Source organism: Falco rusticolus, chromosome W, assembly GCF_015220075.1.
Source record: "Falco rusticolus isolate bFalRus1 chromosome W, bFalRus1.pri, whole genome shotgun sequence".
Taxonomy (NCBI): domain Eukaryota; kingdom Metazoa; phylum Chordata; class Aves; order Falconiformes; family Falconidae; genus Falco; species Falco rusticolus.
Window position 1 is genome coordinate 25,511,441 of NC_051209.1, and position 14,997 is coordinate 25,526,437.

At 44.4% G+C, this 14,997-nt stretch overlaps 1 protein-coding gene across 4 annotated transcripts in view; it reads right to left on the reverse strand.

The window, feature by feature from the left end:
• LOC119140693 (E3 ubiquitin-protein ligase RNF38-like) overlaps positions 1-11,997 on the reverse strand; it is a 176,147-nt gene extending 164,150 nt beyond the window's left edge. The window contains exons 1-3 of one of the 4 annotated variants that reach the window (XM_037372224.1): positions 11,721-11,997; positions 11,276-11,530; positions 10,914-11,010 (exon numbers count right to left, since the gene is read on the reverse strand). In XM_037372224.1, the coding sequence (XP_037228121.1) occupies positions 10,914-11,010; positions 11,276-11,419 (241 nt within the window). In that variant the 5' untranslated portion in view covers positions 11,420-11,530; positions 11,721-11,997. Of the gene's footprint in view, positions 1-10,913; positions 11,121-11,275 lie in introns of all 4 variants that reach the window. The other 3 variants (XM_037372227.1, XM_037372225.1, XM_037372228.1) reach the window with 3 other exon arrangements.
• Between the last annotated feature and the right edge of the window lie 3,000 nt (positions 11,998-14,997).

Genomic DNA, 14,997 nt, shown 5'->3' on the forward strand with positions numbered 1-14,997 from the left:
CCAGGCAAGTCTGTGATGATGAGGCAGATCTGAGACTAGGCTAGGAAGTCTGTCCCCAGGTCAGGGTCTGCATCAGTGAGGTCTCTGGCCAGGTAGGTACAGGCATGGCTGTGGTGTAGTTGTAGCTCAGGTGGAGGCCAGCTGCTAGAGCATCAGCTTAAAAGCCAAGGGAAGTGGGGGTGGGTCTGGCTGAGGCCTCCCAGCAGAGCTACCTGGGAGTACTCTCCCCAAAGTCACGGAAGGGAAGGGAAGGGAAGGGAAGGGAAGGGAAGGGAAGGGAAGGGAAGGGAAGGGAAGGGAAGGGAAGGGAAGGGAAGGGAAGGGAAGGGAAGGGAAGGGAAGGGAAGGGAAGGGAAGGGAAGGGAAGGGAAGGGGGGCTGCCTTCAGCTGTACTATATCTAAGTTGGCCCTGAGCCCAGGCAGCCAAACCACCAGGAGTAGGGGCTGCTCTCAGGGCCCTTAAACCCACAGTACCTACCTGTGCAAAGAGAACAGAGCAGGTCCGATGACAATAACCAGGGTCAGACAACAGTCCAGATGGCCAGGTAAGTTCATAGTGATGTATTGGTTAATTTTTGAACTCTGAAATATTGTAGTGCTTTACTGAAGGCTAATTGTTAAGAAAAAATTCCAAACTATAAAAGATAAATATCATCTCTCTATGTACACAGGAAAGATTCCCAACAAAACCATACCAGGTGCTAGACAACGCTGCAATGAACACAGGTTATCTATGTTATAATGTAAGATTAGCCATTACAAGAGAAATTAGTGAAATGTCTTGAAATGTCTTATCATCTATAGATGATGATAAAGGTTCCCTTTTCATACAAACCATGATTAACAAGGGCTTGTGCTGAGAGGCAGAGGCTCAACCTAAATAAGATAGCAGTGATTCTGAGAACAGCAACCTAGGTGATAAAAGGTATGATATCAATTCCTTCAACTGAGAAAGGTCTGGAGAAGACAGTGTTTTAAAAATGAACATTTGGGGCATGTATCTGTATTTGAGAAGATGAGAAAACAGGAACACTATACATACTCAAAAACCTTAAAATATCAAATTTCAAAACCACTTCCCACTTCTTTCCCTAAATAAAACAAAGTACTCATTCTTCCTTCTACATTACTTGTCAAGTAAAGTAATTTCTAAAAGAAAGCTGTATCTTAGATTGCCAGTGCACAAGAACAACAGCCAATAATTTTCCCCTCAACAGTGAGAAAATGTTTTCCACAGCCAGGGAGCTCTAACAACAAAATATATATTAACTGCACTTTACACACACATAGAGAGAAAAAAAAAAAAACCACCACAAAAAACTCCCAATACTATAGAACAAGCATAACAGTTCAACCAAAACACATCATGTCATGGTTCAACCCTAGCCGGAGACTAAGCCCCACCCCACGCATCCACTTCCTCATTCCCCCCACAGTGGGATGGGGGAGAGGATCAGAAGAGTAAAAGTGGGAAACTCATGGGTTGAAATAAAGACAGTTTAATAGGGAAAGCAAAAGCCACGCATGCAAGCAAAGCAAAACAAGGAATTAATTCACTACTTCCCATGGGCAGGCAGGTGTTCAGCCATCCCCAGGAAAACAGGGCTCCATCACATGTAACAGTTACTTGGGAAGACAAACACCATAATGCCGGATGTCCCCCCCTTCCTTCTTCTTCCCCTAGCTTATATATGTCATATGGTATGGAATACCTCTTTGGCTAGCTTAGGTCACCTGTCCTAGCTGTGTCCCCTCCCAATTTCCTGTGCTTCCACAGCCCTCTGGCTGGCAGGGCCCAAGAAACTGAACAGTCCTTGACTTAGTATAAACATTACCTGGCAACAACTAATAACCTCAGTGTCCTATCAACATTGTTCTCACACCAAATCCAAAGCACAGCACTGTACTAGCTACTAAGAAAACTAAATCTATCCCAGCTGAAACCAGGACACTATCCAGTCCTTATCCATACCATTTATGTCATGCCACACTTTCCAATACAACCTCATTAACCACCATCACCCTTCCCATCCTTTGATATAATACACTGATATCATTCCCCTAGTCTATGCACCACCCTTGTAAAAATGTCTATAAAATGTCCACACAATTTCCATTGAGTTCATTTAGTCCATGAACACGATCTCTTATGGTGGTCACTCAGGAGATGAGAGGTTGTGTGTTGTATGGGGTTATCGGGCATCAAAGCCGGCTCAGGTCAGGTCACTGCTGCACTTGCACTGCTTCTTGTAAGGCTTGTCCTCCAATGGTTCAGGTGGTTTCTGCTATAGTCATTCCTATAACATGAAACTCAAATCATGGGTTACAACAATTTAAAGGTATATCCATTACAGTCTCTATCCCTGGACCCTTTGGACCAGCCCATAGGGTTTAACATTGCAATGAACTCCTCCCCTTGCCCCTGCTCTGGCTTGGACTTATCCACAGACTGCTGTCCCTTAGGGTTGTACCTGCTCCAAGTGGAGCCTCAGCTACGAGCCACAGTCTCTCCAGGGTTATCCCTGCTGCGGCACAGATTCATCCACAGCCACAGTCATTTTGAGGTGCACCCGTTCCAACAGGGCCTTATCCATTGGCCATGACCATAGACCTGCTCCAGAATGGCCTTACCCACAGCCACAGTCCCTTCAAAAGTAAATCAGCTCTATCATGGCCTTATCCCTGGCCACAATCCCTCCAGGGCTGTACCTGCTCTGTCGTGGGCTTATACATGTCCACACACTTTGAGGTGCTCCAACATGATCTCATGCACAGCCACTGATTCTTCAAGGTGTACCTACTGCAGCACAGACTTGTCCTTGGGCCACAATTCCTTCAGAGGCATACCTGCTGTGGCATGGACATAACCATGGCCACAGACACTCCAAGATATACCTGCTCAGGCATGGACTTAGTCACGGCCACAGGGGCTTTGGGGTGTCCTGCTCCCACGTGGACTCATCCACAGGTCACAGTCCCTTTGACTGGAGTTCACACTGGAGTTCCAGCCTGTCCAGTACAGCAGCACAGAAACAGCAGCCATGCCCTGGCCATCTGCCAGTCCAGGCGCATCACCATTGCTGTTATCAGAATGTTCCCGGGCACAGCACAGTGAGATGATAAGCAATACAGCAAGCAGCGAAGCAAGAATCAGCCACTAACGAGCACTAGACTCTAATATACAGTAAGGCAAGAGAGCCCCATGGCAAGCACAGAAACCTGCCCCTAAATAGCTAAATAGCAGTAACAGCTACAAATTCAAACTAGCACATTCAAATCAAAACTGTTGTTATCTTGAACCCTTCACGCCCCACACTGGGTGCCAAAAAGGACTCATGGTTCAACCCCGGCCGGTGACTAAGCCCCACACAGCTGCTCACTCACTGTAAAAGTAAGAAAACTTGTGGGTTGAGATATAGACAGTTTAATAAGGAAAGCAAAAGCCACACATGCAAGCAAAGCAAAGCAAGGAATTCATTCAGCACTTCCCATGGGCAGGCAGGTATTCAGCCATCCCCAGGAAAGCAGGGCTCCGTCACAGGTAACAGTTACTCAGGAAGACAAACACCATAACGCTGAACATCCCTGCCTTCCTCCTTCCCCCAGCTTACATATACTGAGCATGACGTCATATGGTATGGAATACCTCTTTGGCTAGTTTGGATCACCTGTCCTGGCTGTGTTCCCTCCCAATTTCCCATGCCTTCCAGCCTTCTCACTGAGAAACTGAAAAGTCCTTGACTTAGTATAAACATTACCCAGCAACAACTAAAACCATCAGTATCCTATCAACATTGTACTCACACCAAATCCAAAACACAGCACTGCACCAGCTGCTATGAAGAAAATTAACTCTATCCCAGCTGAAACCAGGACACATCTAAAGAAAAAAGCAACAGAAAAATAAAAGCAGGAGGAAGGTAGCACCTTGACATCAGCATGTTCACATGAAGGGAGATTCACTACAAATTTTTTTAAGACACTCCCTGACGTTTTGCATTCTTATTTGAAGAGGAGGGAGCTTAATCAGAGCACCCCTGCATGGTTTTGCTGCATCATCCTTCTCTCCTCTCTTCCGAGTAAGACATTCCAAATCACCTCCTAAAGAGTCACACTGAAAACATTCCTAATCCTTCCCCAGTCAGGCTTCTGACCAGCATGTCGTTTGGGATGGTCACTGCCAGTAACTATTGCCAGATGACCACCTTGCTGAGGGATAGGATAGGTTGTCCAGACTCAGATCTGTGGCTCCCCCCTACATCTTGCATCTCATTCAGCTTTTCAACCCTATGTTTAGCTGACATCATTCTATCTGCACTTCTGATATAAAGCAGATACCATATAAGAAGACCTGATGAGTGGGTTTCAAGTGCAAGAATCCTGAGGAAAAAAAAGATTTTAAATCTTTTTCTTAGACAACATAGGTTAAAAGATTATATGTACATGCGGGTTTCATTTTGCAAAGGTAACATTGAGGGTGAAGAAAAGAGGTTATAAGCAGCATGAAAAGAAGAGCAAAAGCTTTTTTTAAAAAAAACTAGCTCATATTTTCAAAGGGTTTGTATGTTCACAGTCACGCTTATTAGTACTCTGATAAAGCATTATTCTTTACTTCCAGTGACAAAGTAATCATTCTTTTTAACACTATATAAATAAAACTTCTGACATAAAATTTCAGTCTCCCCAGCTGTCCCAAAACACAACCCCCACATAAAGCGGGAAGAATACAAGAAAAGAAGCAGGCAATATGTTTTAAATAATTTTACTCTGGAATGAAATATCCCACAGCACAAACAACACATTTTTGAGTGTCTGTGATGCTACTTTAAGATAGGCATGAAAACATGTGTGTTTGTAGCATCATTTCCAATACTGAAAAATAATGCAGACATAGAAGGGAAGTGTTGGGACATGGACTGAGGTAAAAAAAATATAGCTATCTATTCAACTACAAAGGGCAACTGAAGAGATTTTAATATTGAATTAAAGTCACAGTTAAATATGCTTGTGTCATTGCTTTTAGACACAGGACAGCTACATTTTGCAGCATTTCACTGAATTGAGGCCGTACTGTACACCAAGTTATCATTATCATGTCTGTTACCAGTCATTTTAACTGAGACAGGATTACCAGACATATCCTCACCATAAAAACTATAAGATGTTAGGCCTGAATTGCCTTTCAACTGCATACAAGCAAATCCAGGGCATTTTCAGTAGTGTTTGTACACTGGTACCAACAGAAAAATCAAGACAGAGGAAGAGATGATGGTATATGTGTGTGCATCTCCAGCTGTATGTGTGCATGTGTGTGTGTATGTGTGTGTGTCTTCTTCTGTGCATTTGTGTATGTGTATACATATGCATCTGAGCATCTCCTGTGGTGTGCACATGCATTTCTCCCTGTGTGTGAACATGCATCAGTATCTACCAATGTGCATGTGTGCACACAAGTATTTCTCTCTGTGTCTATGTGTATACACTCATGACTGTCTCCCTGTATGTTTATGTGTGCCTCTCTCTCTGTACATAATTTCCCTGTCTTCCTGTCTGCGTGTATCGGTCTCCCTGTGTCTGTGTGTACCTCCTTCTGCATGTGCATCTCCCTGCGTACATGTGCATGTGTCTCAATGTGTGCATGCTCTGTGTGTGTACATCTCCCCCTCTGACTCTGTGCATCTCCCTCTGTGCCCATGTATATCAGTGTACTCTGTGTGTGCATGGGGGTGTAGGGGTGTGTGTCTCCCTCTTTATCTGTATGAATCTAAGTGTCTCTGTGTGCGTGCACACATCTGTCCCTCTGTGTGAGCATCTCCATCTGTGTGGGTGCATGCTAGTTTCTCCCTCTCTGTAGCATTGTGTGTCTCCATATACGGATGTCTTGTGTTAGCCTCTGTGAGTGTACATGCACAAGCATCTCTGCATGTGTCAGGGCACGTTTCTCCCTTTGTATGTGCATGAGTGTCCTCCTCTAATGCACAAAAAATTGCTCAGTGGATATGGGGAGAGCAGTGGACATCATCTATCTCAAATTTTGCAAGGTGTTTGACATGGTCTCCCATCCCATCCTTGTTGGCAAGTTGGTAATATATGGACTAGATAGATGGACCACAAGATGGATAGAAAAGTAGCTAAACTGCTGAGCTGGAAATAGTCAAGACAGCTTGATGGGGTCCTGGATAACCTAATCTAAGACCCTGCTTTTAACAGAAGGTTAGACTAGACTTTTTTATGAGGGGGAGACACACATGCACATATGTGTGCAGAGAGAAACATTCATGCATACATGCTCACTTGCTACAAACACACCTACAGAAGCCTGCCTTGTTATTCTTGACATCTCTTGCCAGTTTGAGTTCCAGCTGAGCTTTTGTCTTCCTAACTGCATCTCTACATGCCCAAGCAATATTTCTATATTCTTTGGGAGTTTTTCCCCTTTTCCATCTCTCATATGCTTCTTTTTTTGCATTTGAGCTCTCTCAGTAGCTCACTGTTTAACAAGGCTGGTTTCTTGTTATGTCTACTCCTTTTCCTGCTTAGGAAGATGGACTGCTCTTGTGCTTTGGAGGAGGCCGTCTCTGAAAATCTCCCAGGACTCCTGAGCCCCTTTACCCTCCAAAGCAGACTTCCATGGGATCCCTCATAACAGTTCCCTAAACAAGTTGAAATCAGGTCTTCTGAAGTCCAAGGTCTTTATCCTGCTACTTGTCTTCCTCATGCCCCTTAGGATCTCAAACTGTGATCTTTTGGTCACTGCAGCCAAGGTGGCCATTGACAGTCACATCTCCATATAAATCTTCCTTATTTGTAAGCAGTAGGTCCAGAAGAGCACCCACCACTCCTAGTTGGCACATCCAGCAATTGCATCAGGAAGTTGCCCTCAATGCATTCAAGAAATCTTAGAATGCTTGTTCACCACTGTGTTGCTTTCCCAACAAATATCAGGGTAGTTGAAGTCCCCCATAATAACCAGGGCCTGCAGACCTGAGGCTTCTTTGAGCTGCCTGAAGTTGTTATTCTGTTTGTATCTCTCTGTGTGAACATGTCTCCTGTGTGCATGTGCAACTCTCCTTGTGTTTGTGCACACAAGTGTCTCCCTGTGTGAGCACATGAGCATTTCCCTCCATTTGTACATGTGCAGAAATGTCCTCCTCTGTGTGTGTGCACATGAGTGTCTGTGTGTGTGTCCCCAAATACCTAATTGGAGGATACAGAGCAGATGAAGTCAGTCTCTTCTTGGAGATGCACAGCAATAGGAAGACAGGCAATAGAAACAAGTTGGAACATGGGAAGTTCTAATTAGGAAAAAAAATTTTACCATGAAGGTGGTCAAATACTGGAACAGGTTGCCCAAAGAGGTTGCAGTATCTCCATCCTTGGAGGTGTTCAAGGCCCTGAGAAACCTGATTTAATTAGACTTGTTCTGAGCAGGAGGTTGGACTAGACTTCTGGAGGTCCTTTTCAACCTAGATTATTCTATGATTCCATGAGTGTGCATCTGTCTGTGCATGTGTGTCTCTGTGTCTATCTCTGTGGACAGTGCTTATAAAATATGTTTAGTTGTTACTGTTACTGTTTAGTTACTCCCAAAATTTGAGGAGGGTTTAATAATATAGTCTTGATCTTGATATTTTACCTTTTGGCAAAAAATGGAAAACTTGTTTTCAAAAATATGACTAACAGGATTTTCAGCAACATCAAAAAAATTCAACTTCCTGATTCCACAAATAGGTGCACAACTCAATTCTCCAGTAGCAAAAATTTAAATGCACTAAATAGATTTTCACAGATCCAAAATGATCTTTTCCCAGTGTAGGGGGTGAGATAGGAATCATTTCTTCTCTCCCATCTACACACCACCTGATTTGGTTTGTAAAATATCTACACTTTCTTAACACTAGAAGATTAATCGCAGGTCATAATACACATACACTTTATATAGGCTTGAAATTATAACTAAAAATGAACATTCATCTGCTATGAGGATCCAAACACATTGTAAAACTTAACCATTTAATTCTAGTACCCAAAAGAGCTTAAACTCTTTGAATAAACTGGTCCTAACTGTTTCAAGTGTCATAGTTGCAAACAAACTTTTCTGACTGCAACATCATCTCTAACAGAGATTGCTCAAAAACTGAATGTTTAGCTCAGGATCTGCATTAATGAAGACTTTTTAACAATCCCCCAAAGCTCCATCCCTTTTCAGAGTAAAAACAAGAAAGAAAGTGAACTCCCCCTAATCCAATGGCAAGATCTCGGTACACAGTTACCAGGACTGTGATGAACTGAAAAACTGATAAAGGTTCTATTTCTTTACTGTATCTAAGAGTTTCCAAGTCACAGGCAATGTAAAACTTTCTTTCACAGTAATACATTAAGTTAATTTTATTATGAGATTATCAGAAGTGCAGGAGAGCTAGGAGAGGATTTGGGATCAGACTTCAACCTGAGCTGTTCAACTACACCAAGAATGTCCAATTTCTAAACAGCAGAATTGAAATGAACTTTAGTCAAGTAAAACTTCCCTTCCTGAGATCACTTATATCTGGAGAAGATATTTTTTTTCCTGTTAAATATCATCTTTTGTGAAAGACCCACATAACTGGGGAGGAGAGATAGCTAATAAGAAGTGATCTCCAATACACATACACAGATATTTCTCCAATATATATATATACCAATTTAAATGCAAAAATTAAAATTCTGTTTAAATTTTTAACATGATATTCCTTTAAAACATTTCCAACCACAAATTCCAAGGGAAAGTGGTGAACCCTGTTGAGTATAAAATATATCTTAGAGTAAGATTTCTAACAGTGTAAACAACCACACTACAGACTCTCATAAGTTATCTAAGTAATTCCCCAAGACATAATCACAGTTACAAATATATTCTAGGAAAGGATTAATTAGTCTATTTTTCCACGCTTCAGTCCCAAAGAATGATCCTTCATTGTTTGCTGTGCTCCCTGCACCAATGCATAATTACTGACTTCATATATATAAAACTGATGTTATAGATATGGTTATTATATGTAGTTATATAGTTATAGAAATAGGGGTTTATTATATTTTTATATATAATAGTTCTTCTTGCCATATGCAAACAATGGTGAAAAAACATCTAAGACCCCAATCCTGAAAGCACAGTTGTGTTTAAAATTTAATCATGTGGGAAATCCCAATGCAGTCTAGAAAAGAACTCCCATGTTTTACAATAAACACATAAACTTAAGTGTTAGGGCCTCAGTCTTGAAAACATCATAGCTCCAAAATAAAAGTGAATTGAGTGGTCAAAAGCTGTTCCTCAGAGGGATATCATCATGTAACCATTTTTAACAGGAAATGGACCTGACACTTAAAAAGTCAGGTGTCAAATGGCCAATATACAGAGATTATTAGGAAGAAAAATAGGGTTTCCATAAGATTTTTCCCAAAATTTTGGAGTTACTAACATATACAAGAATTTAAGAAGCCATATCAGTCATAATAATAGTTTCAAAAGACATTTACAGTAAAGGAAAAAAGTAGTCAACCAGCTAGGGGCTGCTTTGGATTTGTATATGCATGTAATTTTGGAACTGAATGCCACTCCTGAAGGACTGCAAGAATCCCCACAAAATAAATATTCTAAAAATCAAACACTTGATGCTTACAAAAGTGTCAGTTCACTTTCCAATACAATACAAAGGACAATAAGAAAGCAAGCAGCCAGCTACTCATTAAAGAAATTAAGTAAGAGTACATCACCCATACACTTATGCTATCTACTACATTTATCAACAGATTAGTTGTATTAGGGGGCTGTTTCTTTACCAAAGAGATCAGAGCTAACCATAGACAATCACTGAATCTCACATAATATTTTGGAGGATCAGCTAAACAGAATAACTACAATCAAAGTTACACAGCCCTGATATTATTCAGAATACAATAAAAGTTTATGTGACAGTACAGACATATTTAAAGGCACAGTAAAAAAACAGTAATCTCAAATTAAAAAAACCCCAACATTATACCAACAGGCTAGGAAACACAAAGACAGCACAAATACTATATTAACAATGATTATACTAAGAACAAATGTGCCCTCTCAAATTTAATTACAGCATTTCTTCTCCAGCAGCATAATTTATAATGGCACATCTGATGCTAATAAATATATATATATATATATGAAAGGTCTCAAAGGATGGAATCATTTTAAATGCTTCTATCCTAACAACCAACTTGGGCTCTGTGGCAAGACCCATGCATCCCTTTGAGCCACATGGAGCAAGAGAGTTCAGAAACTTTCTCCAGCAGTATAGTCCACTCAACGATTCCAATACCAGAAATACAGGGAGAAAATAGGCAGAGAAGGAAATGACTTCTCAACATAGATCTGAGGACTCCACAAACCCTCGGTCTTGTTGAGTCTGTTTCTCCTTAACCCCGATACACTGCAGTTTCAGCTGTTCACCAGGGGGTACAAAACTAGAACAAGAGCCCCAAAAAGTTAATTTGCTTTGGTACAACTCTAGCAGAGTTTTAGTCCCTTTTCCAGGAGCCCCAACGTCTCCACCGTGTGCGCTGCTGCTCTCATATCACCCCGGGGACTCAGCACCGTTCAGGTCGCGAGGCGACCAGTCAAGAAGGTTACAAGCTCTGAGGGCAGAGACCACCCCAAAGGAGATGGAGGGCGATACCACGACTCTGGTGTCTCCCCTATCCCTGCATGTTTTACCGCCTGGCGTCCAGACACCCGTCGTGTCTCCCGTGGGGACACATACCCGGCGGGACAGGCATAACTCCACTGAAGTGTTGAGGAGGGTGTCAACTTCTGGGACCTTTGGGGGAGAAGATGAACAAAGGGGTTGTCGGGAGGGGTGGGGTTGGGTAGCCTTCCCTGCCTCACACGCACCGCTTACCTGACACAGGGGTGTCCGGGGCGGCGATGTGTCTGCCTCTGCCCTGGCTCTGAGTTCCTTGCTCCGGGAGGCTCGGCCTGTGTAGGGTTGGCGGCGGCTGGCGGAGGGTGGGGGGAGGCGGCTGCTGGATATGAGCGGCGCCACCGTTCATGGCGAAGCTGAGGAAGCTGGAGTGGATTCGGGGTGGCTCCAGGAGGAGGAAGGGAGCTGGGGGGGAGGTGACGGCTGCGGCAGTGATGGGGGAGGGGGAGGAGGAGAAGAAGAACGCGGGAGGCGACAGCGCAGGAGAAGGGGGGGAGGGAAACGGCGGAAGGAGCCACCAATCTGCTAGTGAGCCCAGCTTCCCTATCCGCTTCTCCCACCTGGCGAAGGGGATCCGATCGATCTTCAACGCCGTCCTCCCCGGACTTTGCGGATTCCCGGTCGTGGTTCCGCAGGCAGGCGGAAGGAAAGAGGCGGGAGGCGGGCTGCACAGCGCAAGGTTGCGAGTTGGAGGCGATCGGCATCACTTCCCTCCGCCCGCCCCCAAGCAGTTGGCAGCAGACGGGGTCCCAATCCCCCAGACAGCGCACGAGGGGTGGCGGGCGCGGCAGCAAACTTCCTTTCGGTCTCCTCCCCTGCGAAGTAGCAGCGGTAGGGCAAGGGGGCTGTCACAGCTCGTTGTCCCCCCTGTACGGGCTCAGGGGCACTGGGCGGGGGCTGAGCCTGCTAGTTCGGCAGGGGAGGCGATTAGCTGTGCCTCACTACTCAAAGGGCTAGGGCTCAGTGCAAGAGAGAAAACAAAGGCAGCATAGAAGGCTATTATACCTCTCCCTTCCCCGCCTCCGCCCTGGAAACAATAACAGCACTACGCCAGAGGAGCGAAAGAAGAATATCCGAATCAGTGAAGTCCGTCCCCTCCCCACCCTTCCGTCTCGGGGACTTCCTCTACCGTTTTGGCCCCCCTCGTATAAGACGGCAAGGTCCACATCTCAATCCCGGCCCTGACCGGAAGAGGGGGGTGATTCCCCGCGGGTGCCTGTTCATGTATTGGATACCTCTCTCTCTCTCTCTCTCTCTCTCTCTCTCTCTCTGTGTCTCTCTGTGTCTGTGTGTGTCTGTGTGCGTGTGTATCTGTGTGCGCGTGCGTGTCTGTGTGTGTGTGTGTGTGTGTGTGTGCGCGCGCCCCCCTTCCTCTCTCCCTATGCTGGGAAGAGGCAAGTCCTCTATCCCCTGCTCAGGGAAAAAGTTGCTTCCTTCCTCCTCTGCTATCGGCCTCACCAGCCCAGCATAAATTATACATGGTGAGAAAGAAGAATGCTCAGCTCACAGCCAGCCCTGCATCTTCCTGCTTCCATACCAATTCTGTCCACTATGGTCCCAAGGCAGCAGAGGGGATCAGTGCCTTTCTGGAATACCGGCTCCTGCACGGGATAGAACGTGACAACCAGGGGAGGGCCTCATCCCCACCAAACACACAAACTTTCATTCCCTTGTTTTGTTCTCCCCTCTCCTTCCTTTCTCCACTTCTTTTCCTTCCATCCCACTCCCATTGCCAGCATTCAGCTGCACCAGCAGGTCTCAGCCCAACCACCTTGGATATCCCTTGGCCATACTGGAAGGGGCAAAATGTCCTGCATCATATGCCACTTGAGATGCTAGGGCACATCCCTCTCCCAGGTCTTGCTCCCTTCTTTCTTTTCCCAGACTCTACTTGCCCCCACCCCCAGCGGTGGCAGTGACAGATGTCTCAACAGTCAAGGGCCTGGGCACTAAGCTCAGGCAGAGCTCTGCTCATCTTTATCTTTTTTCCCTTCTCCTTTAAAAAGTTTATGACCAAAGCATACAAGCAATGGAGAGAGGACAGCCCCACATGGATTGCCACACATACACACAGAAAGCAGAAAGCCACTGGCTAGCAGTACTGCCTGTACTGCTCGGTATGTACTGGAGCATCTCACATGAGGAAAGGCTGAAAGAGCTGGGGCTGTTCAGCCTAGAGAAGAGAAAGCTCGGGGGGGATCTCATCAGTATACAAATATCAGAAGAGAGGGTGCAAAGAAGACAAGAGCCAGGCTCTTTTCAGTGGTGTCCAGTGACAGGACAAGAGGCAATGGGCACAAAGTGAAACACAGGAGGTTCCATCTGAACACCAGGAAACATGTCTTTACTGTGAGCGTGACTGAGCACTGGGACAGGTTGCCCAGAGAGATTGTGGAGTCTCTCTCCTTGGAGATAATGCAAAAGCCATCTGGACATAGTCCTGGGCAACTGGCTCTTGGTGGCCCTGCTTGATCAGGGTGGTTGGACCAGAAGACCTCCAGAGGTCCCTTCCATTCTCAACCATTCTGTGATTCTGTGTGTGTGCATGCACATGGCTGTAAACTCAACAGGGAAGGCTTGAAAGGGCTTGGTAGACTTTTCCAGCCCTGGGTCCTTGCCATCCATACACTTTTGATTAAATGAACCTTTGTCTTACCAAGGTGGCCCTGGTTCCCGGGAGATCTACACAAAGCCAGGGAATCTTCTGCCTGCAATAAATATGCAGCAATCAATTGTGTTGGAATGTCCTGAGTAGACCAGACACACCAAACCTGCAGTCATTATTGTCCCCTTTGCATTGCCTCATGGATTAGGGCTCAAGCATGTCCTTTATGCTCCAGCTACCCCTAGCTTCTCCCATTGCTCCAATTCAGAAGCACCTACAAGTGTCTCCCCACATTTCTCCCCCCCTTCTCCCCCCCCCCCAGCCCTCCCACACCCAGTGAGTTAGCAGGAAGCTACAGGGAATGCCTGTAATTGCAAAGGCCTCTCCATATCAAGATCAGATCAGCCTTTGAAGAAATTTTATTCACCAATCTGACTTCAAGCTCTATAAAAGTTAATCACAAACATCATAACCTATTGATTGGGTAAATCTTTACATTTATTTCGCAGAGTGATCCTCCAAGGGCTATCAACCAGTAATATTGTTTGTGTTTTAAGATGCTAAGAATAATGCTGTCTTGCTAACAAGTTTCTGATTTCAAGGGAATATATTATTTGTGATTTGAAAATGATACTAGCCTTAAATGAACAGCTGATTAAAAATCAATGTAACCAAAAGAATAATTTAGAGGAAATATCAAACTGTGAGATTCTTTCAAATCAAGCTTTAATGATATCATATTGGGAACAAAATGTGAAAATAAGCAATGAAAATCTTTAACATAAATAAAGGAAAAGTATTAAGACTGGAGAAATGTTACTAGCATTGACAGAGCTTGTACCCAAATGCAAATGTTAGCAGTTGAGACAAGACAGCAAACAACCAAAGTAATGGTTTCTTGCTGTAAAAAGAACAATCACCTGAATACATACAGTGTGAAAATCAATGTCCAGATAGGTTTAAATTCCAGTTGTGGAAATGGAATGGAATAATGAGGCAATAATTACTTACACATGGTACCAGTTAATGATTCTCACATATATGATGCTGGAAATGGATGTATATGTGTTGTTTCCTGTATTCAGTTTGGTAGGGATTGCATTAGAAAACTGAAACCCTTATGGAAAAATGTAAGTGCAATTTTTCTCATGTGTATAGATAAGGGGTGAAACATCTGGAGGCATCTTTTACCCTGGAGGCAAGAGAGGAAGTCTGGAGAAAGAAAGACTTTTCCTTGATTGAGGAGGATGAGGTTAAAGATCGTTTCAGCAAACCTGACACCCACAAATCCATGGGCCCAAATGGGATGCATCCCCGAGTACTGAGGGACCTGGAAGATGTTATTGCCAAGCCACTCTCCATCATCTTTGAAAGGTCATGGAGGACAGGAGAGGTGCCTGAGGACTGGAGGAAAGCCAATGTCACTCCAGTGACAAAAAGGGCAAGAAGGAGGACCCAGGAAACTCCAGGCTGGTCAGCTTCACCTCCATCCCTGGAAAGGTGATGGAACAACTCATCCTGGAGGTCATCTCTAAGCATGTGGAGGAAAAGAAGGTCATCAGAAACAGTCAACATGAATTCACCAAGGGGAAATCATGCCTGACCATTCTAATAGCCTTCTATGATGGAATGACTGGCTGGGGAGATGAGGGGAGAGAAGTGGATGTTGTCTACCTT